This window comes from Lutjanus erythropterus, chromosome 9, assembly GCF_056507025.1.
Source record: "Lutjanus erythropterus isolate fLutEry1 chromosome 9, fLutEry1.hap2, whole genome shotgun sequence".
Taxonomy (NCBI): Eukaryota; Metazoa; Chordata; class Actinopteri; order Lutjaniformes; family Lutjanidae; genus Lutjanus; species Lutjanus erythropterus.
In genome coordinates, this window is record NC_139325.1 from 17,395,362 (window position 1) to 17,411,276 (window position 15,915).

The 15,915-nt window shown below is 39.4% G+C and overlaps 1 protein-coding gene across 1 annotated transcript in view; it reads right to left on the reverse strand.

The window, feature by feature from the left end:
- cdkal1 (CDK5 regulatory subunit associated protein 1-like 1) overlaps positions 1–15,915 on the reverse strand; it is a 274,804-nt gene that overhangs the window by 159,452 nt on the left and 99,437 nt on the right. The window contains exon 7 of the mRNA XM_084726284.1: positions 14,146–14,266. Within this exon, the coding sequence (XP_084582410.1) occupies positions 14,146–14,266 (121 nt within the window). The remainder of the gene's footprint in view (positions 1–14,145; positions 14,267–15,915) is intronic.

Sequence of the window (15,915 nt, forward strand, 5' to 3'; positions counted from 1 at the left end):
AAAAAACAAAGATATGAAAAGAAATTCAACTGTGAGTGAAAACTTAACTGATAATTGCAAACCAAGAATATATGCCTTATGTCTATATAACACTAATGCTAATACTAACATGGGACATCATCATGTACAAAAATCTGTGAAAGCAAAGTGCGTGTGTGCGTGTGTGCGTGTGTGCGTGTGTGCGTGTGTGTGTGTGTGTGTGTGTGTGTGTGTCCTCAGGCAGCTGGGGCCCATTCTTCTCAGTGTTAAATCCATGCTGTGCGTCTGACTTCTTGAATTCTTTTATTTAGTCTCGTGCTCCCAAATGCTGCACACTGACACAGCTCTGTGTGTGTGTTCTATAAAATATTCAACATGCTGACCTCTAGATATCCCTAACTACGGCAGCAGCCCGGCTTTGTTGTTTTGACTGTAGAAAGACAGCACGTGTATGTGTGTGAGAGCATGTGCATGTGTGTGAAACCACAACCCCATGTCTACGAGAGCTGTGAGTCCCAACTTCTTGTTTTGTCTACAGGCAGACCTCCAGACAGCATTTTGACCAGATCAGTCAGCCCATTGTTACTGGACAGTCTGATGTTTGTTTATTATGAACCAACGAAAATACTGATAAAGTCAAGTGGTACAAGATAGGATCTGAGGTTAGACTTGGAGGCTGGCTGATTCACTGCTTAGCCAGCTGATTGTCTCACTTGTTGCCTACCTTTATTACTGACTACCTTACTGTGTAACTGACTGACTGATGAAACCATCTGATGTTTGACTAGCAAGCTGACTTTACTGATGCACTCATAGATTACAGTCTCACCAACTGACTACTTTACTGGCCAAATAGGTAAGTGAATAACTATATATCTGCCAGTGTCAGAGAAGTTAATTGAAGGCTTAAAAAGACCCAGACATGCCATTGGAATTTCAAAATAAAGGTGAATCTTAAATATGGCAATATAGATTGATATTTTTACTATCGATATCACAATCGATATTTCGATGCAGAGTTTGTGTCTGCACACATGTACACTGTGTTACTAATAAACACTCACCATTCTCATCAGTGGCCGAGCAGAGACCTGTGAACTGTTTAACCAGCACCTGCACATGAACAACAACCTGCATTGTGAATTTACTGTGGACTGTATCCTGAATGCCTTTATATTATTTATTCATTATTTGCATTTGCACTCATTATTTTCTGTGTTTGTTGATATTCAGACAGCAAAATCATTACTGAATAATCCAGAATATAATTATGGTGTCTTTTGAACATTAGAAATTATTTATTAAGCTAAATGTTTCAGGGAAAATTAAAACGATGTAACTCATATCAAACCTGGCGAATTATCAAGAATAATCAGCCTCACGCGTGAATGAAATTACAATAAAATAAACAGACTCTCCTCCTCTATCTGACTTTTTTAAAATCAATAATATAATAATAATGTGGGGAAAGAACAGATCATGAAAAGAAAAATGTTTCTAGTAAATGACAGAAGTTATTGGTGGTGATCTTTAGCAATGAGCAGATCAGCTCTGACAGAATCTGAATCTTCATGTATGCATATCCTACTAATATCCTCCACTCGCCACAACCCGACTGAATTTTCTCAGATTCAAGGACAGAGCCTCAAAGTGTTTTCTTAACTGTGTGTTGTATTTAAGTCTGAGTGTTTTTATTCTAATGATTAGAGAGACTGCCACAGACATTTCACTGCGTGCAGAAGAGTCACAGCAGCTCCTGTGCCAAGTGCGCAATTGTGCAGCACTTCTCTTCTGAGGGAGAGACACTTCCACCCGATATCCATCCACTACTTGCACACCTCATCTCATTCATTGTAGATTTAAGCACCCTCATATAAAAGTCAAGGCTGTCTTTAACTTAAGCAGCAGTGTTTCCTGTTAATATCTAATGTACTGACGCCAACACTGCATATGTACACACACCCCTACAGACAAAATGACATGCTTCATGCTTCCGTAGTATGAAGAAAGCTTTCTCTCTGGGTTGATGATTCCGTCTTGATGACAATGGACCATTTACCTCTTGGAAGGACACACGTAGGAAACTGGTTTGTGCAAATACGAGACGACGATCAGTTGTGCGTGTGTAAACTGTTTGCCTGTAAACTGTGTTTGCCTGTGGCATACTGGGCTAATTCAGTTACTCGGGGGTTCTGTAGTGTAATGCCTTGTAATGACACACAATCTCATTTTGTCCAAGGAGACACATCAATCTTTTGGATTTACTGTGGGGAGCAGAGTCTCTCCTGGTGAGTGAGTAGGAAGAACAGTGGATAGTGTGTGTGTGTGTGTGTGTGTGTGTGTGTGTGTGTGTGTGTGTGTGTGTGTGTGTGTGTGTGTGTGTGTGTGTGTGTGTGTGTGTGTCAGTCCTGCATTTGTGTTTGTGTGTTAAGCAGTGGGGAAGAGGGAAATGGAATAATATGTTCAGACCAGTGGAGCTGAAAACTACCCATACATTGGTTTGATAAACAGCAGGAAAGGCCACCATGGTACATAGCTAGAAGAGGTGTGGGTATGTGTGTGTGGGTGTGTGTGAGTGAGTGGGAACATGTCTGCATATGATCATGTGTGTGTTGGGAATGAAATAGAAAAAGAAAATGGGAATTCCTTTGTGGAGGTGTGTGCTTGTGTTGTGTTGTACGTGTGCCAACGTGCAAAATCAAAAGAGATGGTGTGTATATTGTGCATCCATGCATCCCCACAATCCTCCACACATATGTACGTGATCAGAAACCCTTGTGTAAACACCCTTCACTCCTCTGTAACTCTACATTTCTGAAGCACATCAGCACATTTTCTCCCTCTTTTGCTGCTGCTTCACATGATGCATTTTCACTTCTGCTCCTTGGGGAGAAAAACAACACAGAAAAGAAAAGATGAGATCATTGACCAACGAACAACAAAATGAAAACGCAGTCAAGTAGAGCAGTGTAACGCCGCTTGTGTATTTGCTTTTAAGATGAGGGAGAGATATGGAAAAATTATCTGCAGCGAATATCACATGAACCCCAGTGGTGGTGATATTACAGTGTGAATGGGAGTTTCAAGCTGGAGACATTCCTGCTTCAGTTGGTGTGTGTGTGTGTGTGTGTGTGTGTGTGTGTGTGTGTGTGTGTGTGTGTGTGTGTGTGTGTGTGTGTGTGTGTGCGCGCGTGTGTAGGAGAAATAGGAAAAAAAAGAGATTCCTTCTGTGTTTCTCTATGGCATCTCAGGCAAAAACTGATTCCTCATTCTTTCCTAGCCCTTATTCACTTCCCCACTGTTATTGCCAGAGAAATTCAAATTACAAAAGAGCACATAGGCCTGATTCAATTTGCTTTTAACTGGACTAATGACTTCCCATCTCTCCCTGTTCCTCCCTGTCTTTCTCTGCACCACACTCCCCTTTCTCTTTCAAGCAGAGACTTTCATCTGCAAAAACGGCTCCTCTTTTCTTACTACTATTCTTTAGTGATAGTCTTTATTATAAAGTGTGTCACCAATGAGCTGTGCTGTGTCTTTTTACCCCGCTGTGTCAAGGCCTCTGGCATCAAAAAACACAATGAGCTGAGTTTGACGAATCTCCAAACATAAATTGTTGCAAGGATGGCTAAGAAAAGAATCCAGCGGTGGAGAAAGCTCAGAGGCGTGCTGACTGGGGCAGACAATGTAGATTGCAACCATCAGTTGCTGAGAACTAGAGATGCACTGATTTCAATTTTCTTGGCCGATTCCGATTTCTGATTTTTTTGAAGGGTCTGGCCTGTCAATTCCGATTTTAGCCGATTCCGATTTTCAGTCTTTCTAAGAACTATAATTGACAGCATTCACAAACAGTTTTGCAACTTTTCTTGTAAAAGTTAAATTGGATGTTCATAATAAGACACTGACTATTAAATATTCATTAAATACTATTTAAATCTTCTCCAAAGTCCTCCAGGTTATAGCCAGGACTTATTATAGTTTTATATTAAGTTTATGAATCGGGTGAACGCGATTTCACATGATCGCCTGTGGAAGCAGATGTAAACAAACTGGAGACAGACGCGGTGCAACAGTTCGCTGCAGTAAAACTTTGCCGTGAGAAAAACAGATGCAGAAGTTAAATGAGTCTGAAGGAGAAAATGTTTGAGGAGACGCATCAACACAGGTTGTTTATTCTTCAGCCAGAACAGGAGGTGAGATTTTAACTGTCCCTCTGTGAACAGCAGTCTGCTGCTGGCTAAAGAGCTGAAGAGCTACAAAGAGCTACAGAACGGCTGTTCTGCGACATTGTCAGCTGCTCTGTTTCGTTGTAGACTGTGTGTCTTCTTTTTATCCTGTTCTTGGAATCTGTCGCTGACACCAGCTTCAAGCTAGCATGTGTCTGAGTGTGTAGCTGTTATCAGCGCTGTGGTGATATCACGGTCAGTTTGTCTGCTGCGCGCATGACGTGACCATCGTGCAGAACATGTGTGTGACAATGACCGGCACAGAATTGGATATGTGACGCTGACCGGCCGGTCACCAGTGAAAACCGACCCGATTCCGAGCATTGCTAATAAATCGGTGCAAGTCTACTGAGAACTGTCATTTGTGTGCTGGAAAGCATGAAAGAGTGCCAGTCAGCATAAGAAAAGTCAGTATCGAAAAATGTTCATAAACTGGTAAGTTAACTGGTTGCGACAATTGGGAAATTAAGAAGAAGGCTGTGGTGTTATAAAGACATCTCTGATATCCATTCAGGAGGGGATGATGTTTGCATCGCGTAGACAAAGAAGGTGATTTTTCTGGAGTAAATAAAAGGCTGTCAGATAGATAACACATCTAGCACAGAAAATGGATAGGCAGGTCAGTGTGCAACTGTTCATCTTTGCTGGCATGATTTTCTTTCAGCTGTGTATCTAGCAGCTCACAGCACTTAGACTCAAGAAGCTATACAAATTCAATGCATTGATGCAGCTATGATGAACTCAATAACAATAGAACACTTTCACAAAAACGGAAATTTTTATTTTTGCTTTCCTATCATTATGAGAAGACTTTTGTCACATTTAAGAGGACTGAAATGATTTTCAGGAAAAAAAAACTGTACTGAACTTGTTTATGCGCATGAATGAGATGTGACAGCCAGACCTTGGCCTCACATAAATACACACACAATACACAGAAGCTACACCACTTCTGATGCACTGTGTTTCACTATCCAGCAGAAAACAAATATGCACACAAACACAGCCACTTGCTGGAGACATACATTTTTTTATAGAGTAACAATAACAATTTATCCTAATCATCGAAAACAAACCTAATGAACCATGGCCACAAACAGGAAATGTTAACGTAATGAAGCCTAAATGTGTTTAGCAGATGTACTACAGAAAACAGGTTTTACATATTGGACTACCCCTGTTCTGTCCTACCACTGATTGCTATGGTACTTTTTAGGACTGTTTAGGAGCTTTTAGGAGTTTAACCTAAACTTCTTAATATTGCTCAGATATCCTGAAATGTTGTGCAAGAAGATACGACTACACAAGAACATAAACACAAGTAATCAGTAATTTAGAGTGACACCCCCCCCACCCAAAAAAGCTAACAAAAAAAGTATATGCTCATCCAAAAATAATCTTTGTTAACCCTGTCAATCATCCGCAATGATCCACCAGCAGCATACAGCGCTGCTTGCATTTGCCAAAACCCTGCCCTCTGCCCGTACCTTACAATTTTCTTATTATTCTGTTGTGTTTGGGAATGACAAAAAAAACTGGATGCTGAATAAGTTATCATAGTGAAACACCCAGTTCTATGAAACAACTTCAGGTTTCTGAACTTGGTGCTTCATCTGCTTATTATTTATTATTACCTTTATGAATGTATCAGATCAGTGTTTTTATTGTGAGTGTATTAGTGTAAAATATGATATATCAATAGCATATACATATTTCCTTTACTGGCCTGCCTCCTAGCCAAAAACTTCATGGATCTCTATGGAAATAAGCAATGTGACTTTATTGCAATATCCTGATGAGATCTAATACTGAGCACATCTATGTATTGTATTTTTAATTCAAATAGATTAGTTAATCAGTCAATCAAACGATGGATCTATAGATCAGTTCCCCCAAACTATCTGTTAAAACAATATATCTAACTACCTTACCTTAAGTACAGTTTCTAAGTTAGTCACAGTATATAAGGAACAATCTGACCAGCCCAAAGTTATGAATAAAAACTTAGCCTGCATTTTTTCTTTCTTTTTTTTTTCCCCGCTATAACACTGTTTCAAAAACAACAAAAGTGGAGAGAAATATATAAAAATACAGCTTTGTTTAAAGCTGTGTCCTCAACTCCTCTCTATTACCCTGAGTGACCTGGTAACATTATTGCTGTAAGCCAAAAAGGAAGCACCTCACCATCCTGTCATTTTATACCCCATTTAATACCTCATTTCCATCTGCATTTAGCTTTCATTAAGAATCTGGGTGTTCATTCTGGCCCTGCCATGTTAATTAGGGACATATCAGGTCAGGAACAGAAGTGACAAAATATTGTTGTTTCAGCCTCTTCTAAGTAAGTAAGTCTGCCTCTGACACGCAGGCCGTTGTTGCTGAGACTGTGGCTTTACACCAGAGTCCAAACCTTGGCCCCGCCTCCTCTGAGGCTTATTGTTTTCTTCTCAGTCTACACGTCTGTGACCCCAACTTTACTTCTCTTTGAGCTAAGTAAAGCCCTGAAAGTTACACCTTGGTCACAATGGTTAACACAAATCTATGTAAAAGGTCAGCAGCGAGGTTGATAAGACCTATTATTCCGCTGTGTCGGCATGGAGAGTGGACGGAGTTCTAGCAGCCAGACGCAAATCACAGGAAACAAGCAGCTAACCCACTGGGGGCCTGTCAGCTTACACAAACATATATTCACAATGCACACTTACACACAAGCATGAAGACACGTTTTACTTGGTCTCAGTTGACTTTGTGCGTGTGTGCGTGTGTGTGTGTGTGTGTGTGTGCATGTGCGTGCACGCGTGCGTGCGTGTGCATGTATTTTGCTATGATGACTATGTAGAAATCAAGGATTTGGGAGGCATAAAGGTCTGTGAGAAATTAGCCACTAGCCTGCTCAAATCCTTTATGATTGTAGCCAACCACAGGAATGAATAGAACTGCACAACGACACAACACAAAATGATTAGAGATTAATACTATGTAGCCTGAGTAAAGCGTACCAAACATTCATGTTTGAAAGGTATTAGATATCTATTCAAAACCCTTACAATGGCATCATGCAATATTTAACATGGTTTAATGGCCAGATTAAATTGGCTTTCCGTTAAGCAGCTGAATATGTTACTATTGGTGTCAGAAGGTAAAAGAGAAAAAGAAAAAAAGGGGGGAAATGAATAGAGGTATCTGAACAAATGAAAAAATACTGTATGGGCTCCAAGGTTATCTTTTATACTTCCTGGATAAGTGAGGCTAGTAACTCAGGGAATAAGAAATTTCCACTTTACTGTTACAAAAACTAGGACTGTTGATTTTTTTATGTATTAAATCCTTCAGTGTTTGCTTCTATTCAAGAGATGTCAGCATCTCTATTTGTCGACCTGTTGTAAGCTCAACCCTGTCAGTATCTGAAGGACAGCTATGTGCAGGAGGTGGCTGAGGAAAACATGAATCCAAAAGAAGCACAATGTTTTCACAGTAACATATAATGCCTAAAAGAAAAAATAACTTATTTTAATGGTATAAGAATCTGTTTGGGGATCAAAAATGCATGACCTCAGATGCTTAACAAAACTTTGCAGGCACAGATGTTAATATTTTTAAGCAGTGGCCCCACAAAGCACCAAGAGTGCTGTTTTCATAAAATGTTGAATAAAAAGGAGCAAATAAATTGGGACATTTGTAAAAATAAGTCTTTGTGTTGGTGAAGGCTTGCAGGGTATAAAAGAAGGTGACCCTCGAGGGCCACCTACATGGAATATATGGTGGTAACAAAGTACAACCCCCAATTCCAAAAAAGTTGGGACACTGTGTAAATGTAAATGAAAAAACACAATGCAATGATTTGCAAATCCATTTCAACTTGAATTCAACTGAATACAGTACAAGGACAAGATATTTGATGTTCAAACTGATACACTTTATCATCTGTCTGGAACATTCAACAGGAAAAACAGGTTAGATAGTAATGACAGTATCATGACTGGGTTTAAAAGAGTCGTCCTCAGGCTCAGTTTACAAGAAAGGATGAGGCGTGGTCCTCCAATTTGTGATAAACTGTATGGACAAATTGTCCAACAGCTTAAGAACAATATTTCTCAACGCAAAATTACAAAGAATTTAGGGATTTTATGATCTACAATCCATAATAGCTTTAAAAGATTTAGAGAACCAGCATCTTTTTAGGAAGGCCCCTGATTATTTCGGCAAGACACATTCTGCATGTGTTACAACAGCTTCCTTGTAAAGGAGTTCGGGTACCACCTGCAGTCCAGACCTGTCTCCCACTGAAACTGTGTGGTGCATTATGAAGATAAAAGAACAGAGTGTCCAGACTGTTGAGCACCTTAGGTCATTTATCAAGCATAAGTATGAAAGAATTTTGTTTTTAAACTTCAACAGTTATTGTTCACATGATTACTGAGCAAGCCTCTGTCCCATTTTATTTGTCTATTTAAAAAAAACAATAAAGTTAATCAATTTGAACATTAGTATTTCTACAGTACATAGGTTGGAAAGTATCTGCACTCATTGCATTCTGTTTTCAGTTATGTTTTACACAGGAGTCCCAACTTTTTCAGAATTGGGGTTTGTAACTTTTGTCTGTAACGCCGAACCCTGGCTTCATTATTGTGTAGCATTTACACAGGTTATTAACTATGACACAGACATCCATATTAGCATCGATTCAACTTACAGTTAAGTATGAACTGCCAGTGCAGCAAATGAACATCAAGGCAGCAGTCAGCCTGCCAGCAGTTCTTCACTCGTGTTTAAGAGACAAGAAGCTTACTTCCACCGCCTATTCCCCTTGTGTCATTCTGTCTACCTGCCTGCCTGCAGGATACAAATGATGAAGTTGGTTATTGGTTTGGGGTTAGAGCAGAGGATTATTAGCATCTGACTTTAAGCACATTGCAATAACAATGACAGATAATATGACAGCCAAAAATGTGACTAAGTGGAGAACAGGGAAGAGACAGATAATGAAATGAAATGAGCTGTAACTGTGGAACAAAGGCTTTTTTTTAATGCCTGGAGTCTAATGGCAACAGTTCACACAAACAGCAACAAATATACACACAGGCTTAATGACCCATTCTGACTGAGTGGTTGTAAATTCCTTGTTTATGACGCTGAGCATCACGATTCAACTTGTTCACTAAAGGGTTTTCACTGTCACTGACAACACACACACACACACACACACACACACACACACACATATAGATATACAAAGAGCAAGAGGGGACTGTTAGTGTAGCCTAGGGCAAAACACACACATACACGCACCAGCTTCCTAATAATATCAAGTGTGCTAAAGCGGGAACACAAAACAGAGCTTTAGAAAGACATAGTAAAGTCTTTTTACAGTCTGAGGCTGTAGGAAAAATGAACTCTGCCCTCAGGCTTATCAGTTTGCATAAAGAAGCTATGGAATAAATAACAAGGAACAATCCAAAACTAAATGCTGGCAACTGGAACATAAGCCAATTAAAAAGCAAGAGATTTACTTTTACTAAAAGTCGTTTCAAATCAAAGTAAATAACTTTCTAAAAACCTTGGCTGTGAGCATCTTTTGTGTTAGTTTGTCTTAAGAAGCCTGTACACCTTCCTGATATTCAAGGTCCCTGAGAAGATGGAGTGATTATGCTGTTTGGATGTCTATTCACAGCAGTGTTTAAAAAAGGGCTGGTGAAATTATTTATTTAAAATATCTCAGGATGAATAAGGTTCGTTATATTTTATCAAACAAGACAATGTGACTATAAGTTTTTTGAAAACGAAGTTACAGAAATGAATTATCATGCTTAAATTGACTGAATTCATTCATTCATTCATTCATTTAACAAATATGATCTTGTCACTATTCAAAAACAACTGCATGGAAGACAGCACATTCTGCAACAAATTTGTTAAAAACTGATATTAACAATAACATTGGTAGAACCTACTACTTTTGGACTCAACCCTCAAAGATATAATCAGGTCTTTTGCTCATTAATCTGTCAAATGAAGATGATTCAAAATAACTGTGTTAAAGGCCCAGGAGAAACCTGACAATGTTCCTTTAATACAAAGCCAGAGGGCATTTGCTGGACTATGGTGAATTTCTTTTCTGATGGAGATAAAATTAACTTGGTGGGAAAAAAGCCAATCTAATTTGGAGTTAATGGGTGCAAATGAATTAATATGCAACTTAATGAAACTAATATTGTGAATCAATTTGAACAGGAAATTAAATTTTCATAGGTAGTCCCAGGTGAAACTCCAAGCGAGGCTGTTTACACTAATAAAGTGAAGAGAGTACAGTAGGTTCATCTGTCAGACCCAGACTGAAACTACTCTGCAAAGTAATTAGAAGAAACTAAATTGGTTTTGTTTAATATAAATGTTTACATTAAAAAAAGTCAAAGTATGTGGAGGTTTTAGGGTTTTGAATAAAAAGGGACTTTGGGGTATCAGGTAATTTTACCAAGAGTGTGCAACATGACCACCCTGTCTCTCAAGATCCCCCCAACAATCCATACATGTGCCCTGACCAGCACCACTGACAGCATGATCCCTCACTGACTTCCCATCCATTCATTTCACCTATTTGTGTTCAAAGTAGCACTGAGTAACTTATTCCTGTTCTGCTTTTTAGTGTTGACCTAACATCATCTTCTTCTGCTGCTGCTTCTTCAGAAGTGACATTTTTTTGTCATACGATCTGTCACAGCATCCCCTACTGCCTGGCAGTGAAAACAGCAATTTGACAGAACATCTCGTCAATGGTAGGAAAAGAGTTAATAAGTTTGGACATATTTTTACAACAGAAATGACATTTCTTTTACTACAGAGAACGTAAGGTACTGAAAGAAGGTACAGAATTCCAGGTACTGGTACCACATCTGTTCAAATGTGAATGGAACCCAACCCTACCGCGTTGTCCCGTTATATATTAAGAAAAAACAAGTACCTATTAATTGCACATAAGATATGTACAAGATTTAAGACTTTTCATTGACCTGCACATAACCTATGGAACCACTCCACACCACAGCATGACATCAACTTGACATGTGGTTATAAATAAAAGAGGAGGAAACTGAGGGAGACTTTAAATGAAGGCATCCCACGTGTTCACACAAAGACAAACTGGCAACAACTTGGGGGCATTAAAGGCCACACAGTACAAATTAATAGTTTCAAATGTTCTTTTCTGACGCAGAGGCAGTTTGGAGAACAACTGCAACTGATGTTGGGCATGTGTCTGTGTGTGTGTCTGTTTGTGTCAGACAAAGATCTCTCTGTTTCATCAGCTGACAAATGTCACTAATGATGTCACTACTACCTCAGAGCAATATTTAAAACAGATCATCTAAAAACAGAACACACAAAGAGCATATTCTCCCTCTTTTCTTTGGCGCATGTGCACATACACACACACATTAAGAAAGCCATGACACCAATGACTGACCAACTCACACAAGAGCACACATTAAGCTTGGATTTTCAGTAACACAAGTGTTATTTGGGAGAGATTTGTCAACAGCTGTATCACGCAGTCAACATGTTCGGGTAATCCCCAGACTCCTAAAAGGGTTCCAGTTTAAAGAGTAAAAACAAGGGGATTTATTCGTAGCCAGTCTAACCATTTTGAAAAACAATGCAGAGTTCATCTAGATCAGATATAGACCCCCTGCTGGAGGGAGGCTGGCAAGGGACTGACATCTGCACACACATACCACAACGCACAAAATGGGATATATTAAAAAATGCACACATCTGTGCTGGACAAAATGACAACAACACAGAAATGGTCAGAGAGGCAGGTACACACAGTTGTTCACACTTTAATTGCGATTTGATAGAGTCCAAGACAGAGTGAGAAGAAAAACTGAGAGAGATTGAGTTCTATTTATCAACAATTATCAAAGAGACACACAAAGACTGTGAAAGGACCAAAACAGAGTTTGGCTGCATCTGTTATAGCTATTCCTAACAATAAACCGTGAATAAACCGATCATGATACACCGCAGTCCAGTGCTGTCCAACCTGAATTCACCGTGGCAGTTGTAACAAAAGGCTAATTTGTTTTGGTGGCAAACTTCTCACTTTTCCTTTTAAACATGCTACTTTTGGTGTTGACTACAAGTGCAGGTTTATCCAAAAAACTGTGGCTGAACCAATGGGATTTACAGTTTTTCAAGTTGTATTATACAAAGTATAAGAAGCTTTAGTCAGGAATAAAAACCACTGAGCTCGACAGACTATAAACTTCTAAGACACAATCAACTCTTCAGGAAAGCACTCAGATTTTTGAATTGATGATTCTTTGAATTAAGGCAGGAATTATCATGAGTACAGACAATAACAACACAATGTTATTATACAGGTAAGGTAGACAAAAAATATAATGTGGAAGCTACATTTTTGCTTATGATGGACTTCCAGAAGGGTTTGCAATCTATGTTCTTGCAGACAAGGGTCATCGTATAACAAGCACTAACTACTATAGAAGGGCACTTGGAGAGTGCAGACCTCCGCCAAGGCTAAATGCCTTATTTGTGTATCCACCACTTGACCTTGGCTAATGCTACGCCATTGAACCGAGTTTCACAAAAATCAGAAAATCAATTTTTTTGTACTCTTGCTGACAAACAAACAGCACCAAAAACATAACCTCCAACTAACACTTCCTGTAACAATATTGCAGTATTGTTATGTTGTCACCACAGAGTATCACAATATATCTACTGCATCACTATCACACCCAAAATAATCATAAAAAGGCCTATTCTGGTAATAAAACAGTAATAACTAATGGGTCAGGACCTGGAAAGAGGTCACAGCTTTCTTGTTGGTGGGTCAGTATGTTACATGGACAATAATGTTACTGAAATTATCCCAGAGGGTTCAAGGACACTGTTGGAAATTCTAGTAAAATGTTGAAACCCCCTTAGTGACAATAACAAGTACACAATGCGAACAACAGGCTCAAAGAGATGATGTATTGTTGTCCATGTGATGTCTACAAGTTCAACGTTGTTTACTTGACAGCTAGTTAAAAAAAAAAAAAAAAACTTGAATGAGGACTTGAATAAATTAGTGCCATAACAAAAAAGATTTTCTAACCAAGAAAGCTCTACTCTAGAACACTACTTCTGTGTCTACAAGTTATTTATTTCCTTGCGGTGTGAGATGAGCCATTAGTGTAAAGGCACTGAGGGCATGCAGGAGGATGATTGATGGATTATCATCAGTGGAGGCCAAGCACAGTGGAATTAGTCTGTCGTAACCCTTTTTAACTGGCCCACTGAGAATACAGCACATGGGTTCGTAGAGACACACAGATCTGTAAACAACATGAAATTAGCCCATAAAAATGTGGGTGTACATGCGAGTAGCCATCTATGCTTGTGCATCTACACACGGAAGTGGGTCAGAGCTACCTATCCATCCATCCCACTATAGCATTTATCCACAATATGAACATTCATTTTCAGTCAACACTATGGAATCTTCTTTGACATTGCTGTTTATGGTAAAATGTATGGAATGGTATTTATGAAACTGTGTTTTTTTTCCTTGCTTTCATGATAGAAATCAAATGGAGACAGAAACAAACAGCTGGACACCTGTTGGGTTACTATATTTACACCTGAAGAACAGCAGTCTATATGCACATGCATATACAAAACCCCACTACTACTACTACTACACACACTTCTCAAGAAAAGCACATGAATTTGATAAAATTAGAAGCACAGAAGCAGAGAGGGGCTCTGTTTAAGTGGCTGCGCAAAGAGAGGGAGAGCATGCGCATGCACACACACAATAAACTGAATGGCAAGGAAGCAGTGAAATTGAATTCACAGTTAAAGCTGAATATTTTATAAATTCTGTTCGCTGTGTGTATGTGTGTTTGTTTGTGTGTGTGTGTGTGTATCCTACCCAGTGTTAATGGAGATTATTTCAATGAGAGGGTTCTTTCTGATCTTGGGCAGGTCCAGTCTTGCTCCTCCAAGCCTCCGGCCTCCATCTTTCTTCTGGCCCAACAGACGAACTGAGTGCCCTGAAAACAACAAACAAAACTTTATTATACGTTTGTTTTCCAACTAAAACAGGTAACTGCCAGTGTCTTCTTTTCCCTACAGTTTACATGTTGCACATGTGCCACACTAACACTAGCAGACCTGTGTGTAGACGGGTGCACAGATAAGGGCATTTAAATGTCAGCTGCCCCATTTAAATTGCAAAAACCAAATCTGACGCTTCTTAAGTATCATCCCTTTTCATTACGTGCTCTAACAACAGTTGAGCAAGCTCCTTTCCTGTTTCCTATACTTACATATTCTATGTGCCTGGCTCATCTACGTTGAGAAGAAAACCAGATTTTAAAGATGTTTAAAAGATGGGAAACATGCAAATTAAAATGGATACATCCATTTCAAGTGATGTAATCTTCACTGCCCACATACTTCTAAGCACCCATTGAACGGTGACATGCATGTTATGCACAAACACTAGAGGATGCCAACCAGAGTCAAAAGTTACCCAAAAGAAGAATGTTTCTGACAATAAAAAACATGGCGATGCTGGAATAGGTTGTAATAATGAAGCTCTCGAGAAAGAATGAAAGGTGGAGGCAGTGCTGTAGATGGCGGTGGTCCCTCAAATAAACTGCAATTGCACTATGTTCAAATGTACAGTACAACCACACACTCGCAAACCCAGATACATTCACATACAACCTTTCACCCACAAACACAACACCAAACAGACATCACTCGATTTTCCCAGCTTCCAACAGGTTTATCCGTCTCTAGATAGTGAAATAAAAGCCTTTGTTAAACTCCTCTTAACTATTCAGGATGATGTTACTGTGAACCTGACATAGGAACAGGTAGAGCAGCATAATAGAGCAGACGAAGTTGTGGTCAAAGGACACAAATTAACATGCCTAACTCTGTAGGAAATGGTATTCTTGGCCAACCTCTGGCATCAGGTGTACTTTAAATCAATTACAAAACAATGACAAAACAATCAAAATACATTGGTATTACCAAGACAGTTAACACAGATGGAAACAATGAAAGACAGGCTGGAAAAGGCCTATGTCACTCAGTCAGATCCTTTCTCAAGAGCAAACTGCAAACTCTAGAACTAGTTACATTTAGTAGATATCATAGTTTGTTACAGAAGCAAATGAAAATCCATAGCTGAGTCTAATAGCTAATAGCAAGTGATGTCTAGCCTTTGGTGTGCAGAAATGGGATGCAGAACTCTCCTACCATCTAATAGGCTACCAGTTGAAGGTGTGTGAGACGGAGGCGCTGAGGGATGGAATTGTCTTCCTGTTTTCATCCGCTTTACATGGGTCTCCTGGGAGGTTGGGCTTAGAGCAGGAAGCATGGCTATCAATTGGTAGATAAAAATGACAATCTGCCCCAGAGGAGGACAAAGAGCCAATCAGTGAGGCATGACTGGTCGTAATATCCCAGTACAAGGAAGAAAATTAGAAAACTTCCCTCGTGGAAAACAGCTGGGACATGGAGGACATTTGGTCATGCTTTCTTCTAGCTAGCTGTCTGTGTGGCGACCTTTGGTCATGAAATATGCATTTAAAATTTATGCAATATTCTTCTCACAGTAACTGTCGCTCCATCTGTGGACTGATCGATCCATTCATACATTAATACCTGCTGTAACAGCTAAGTTTCA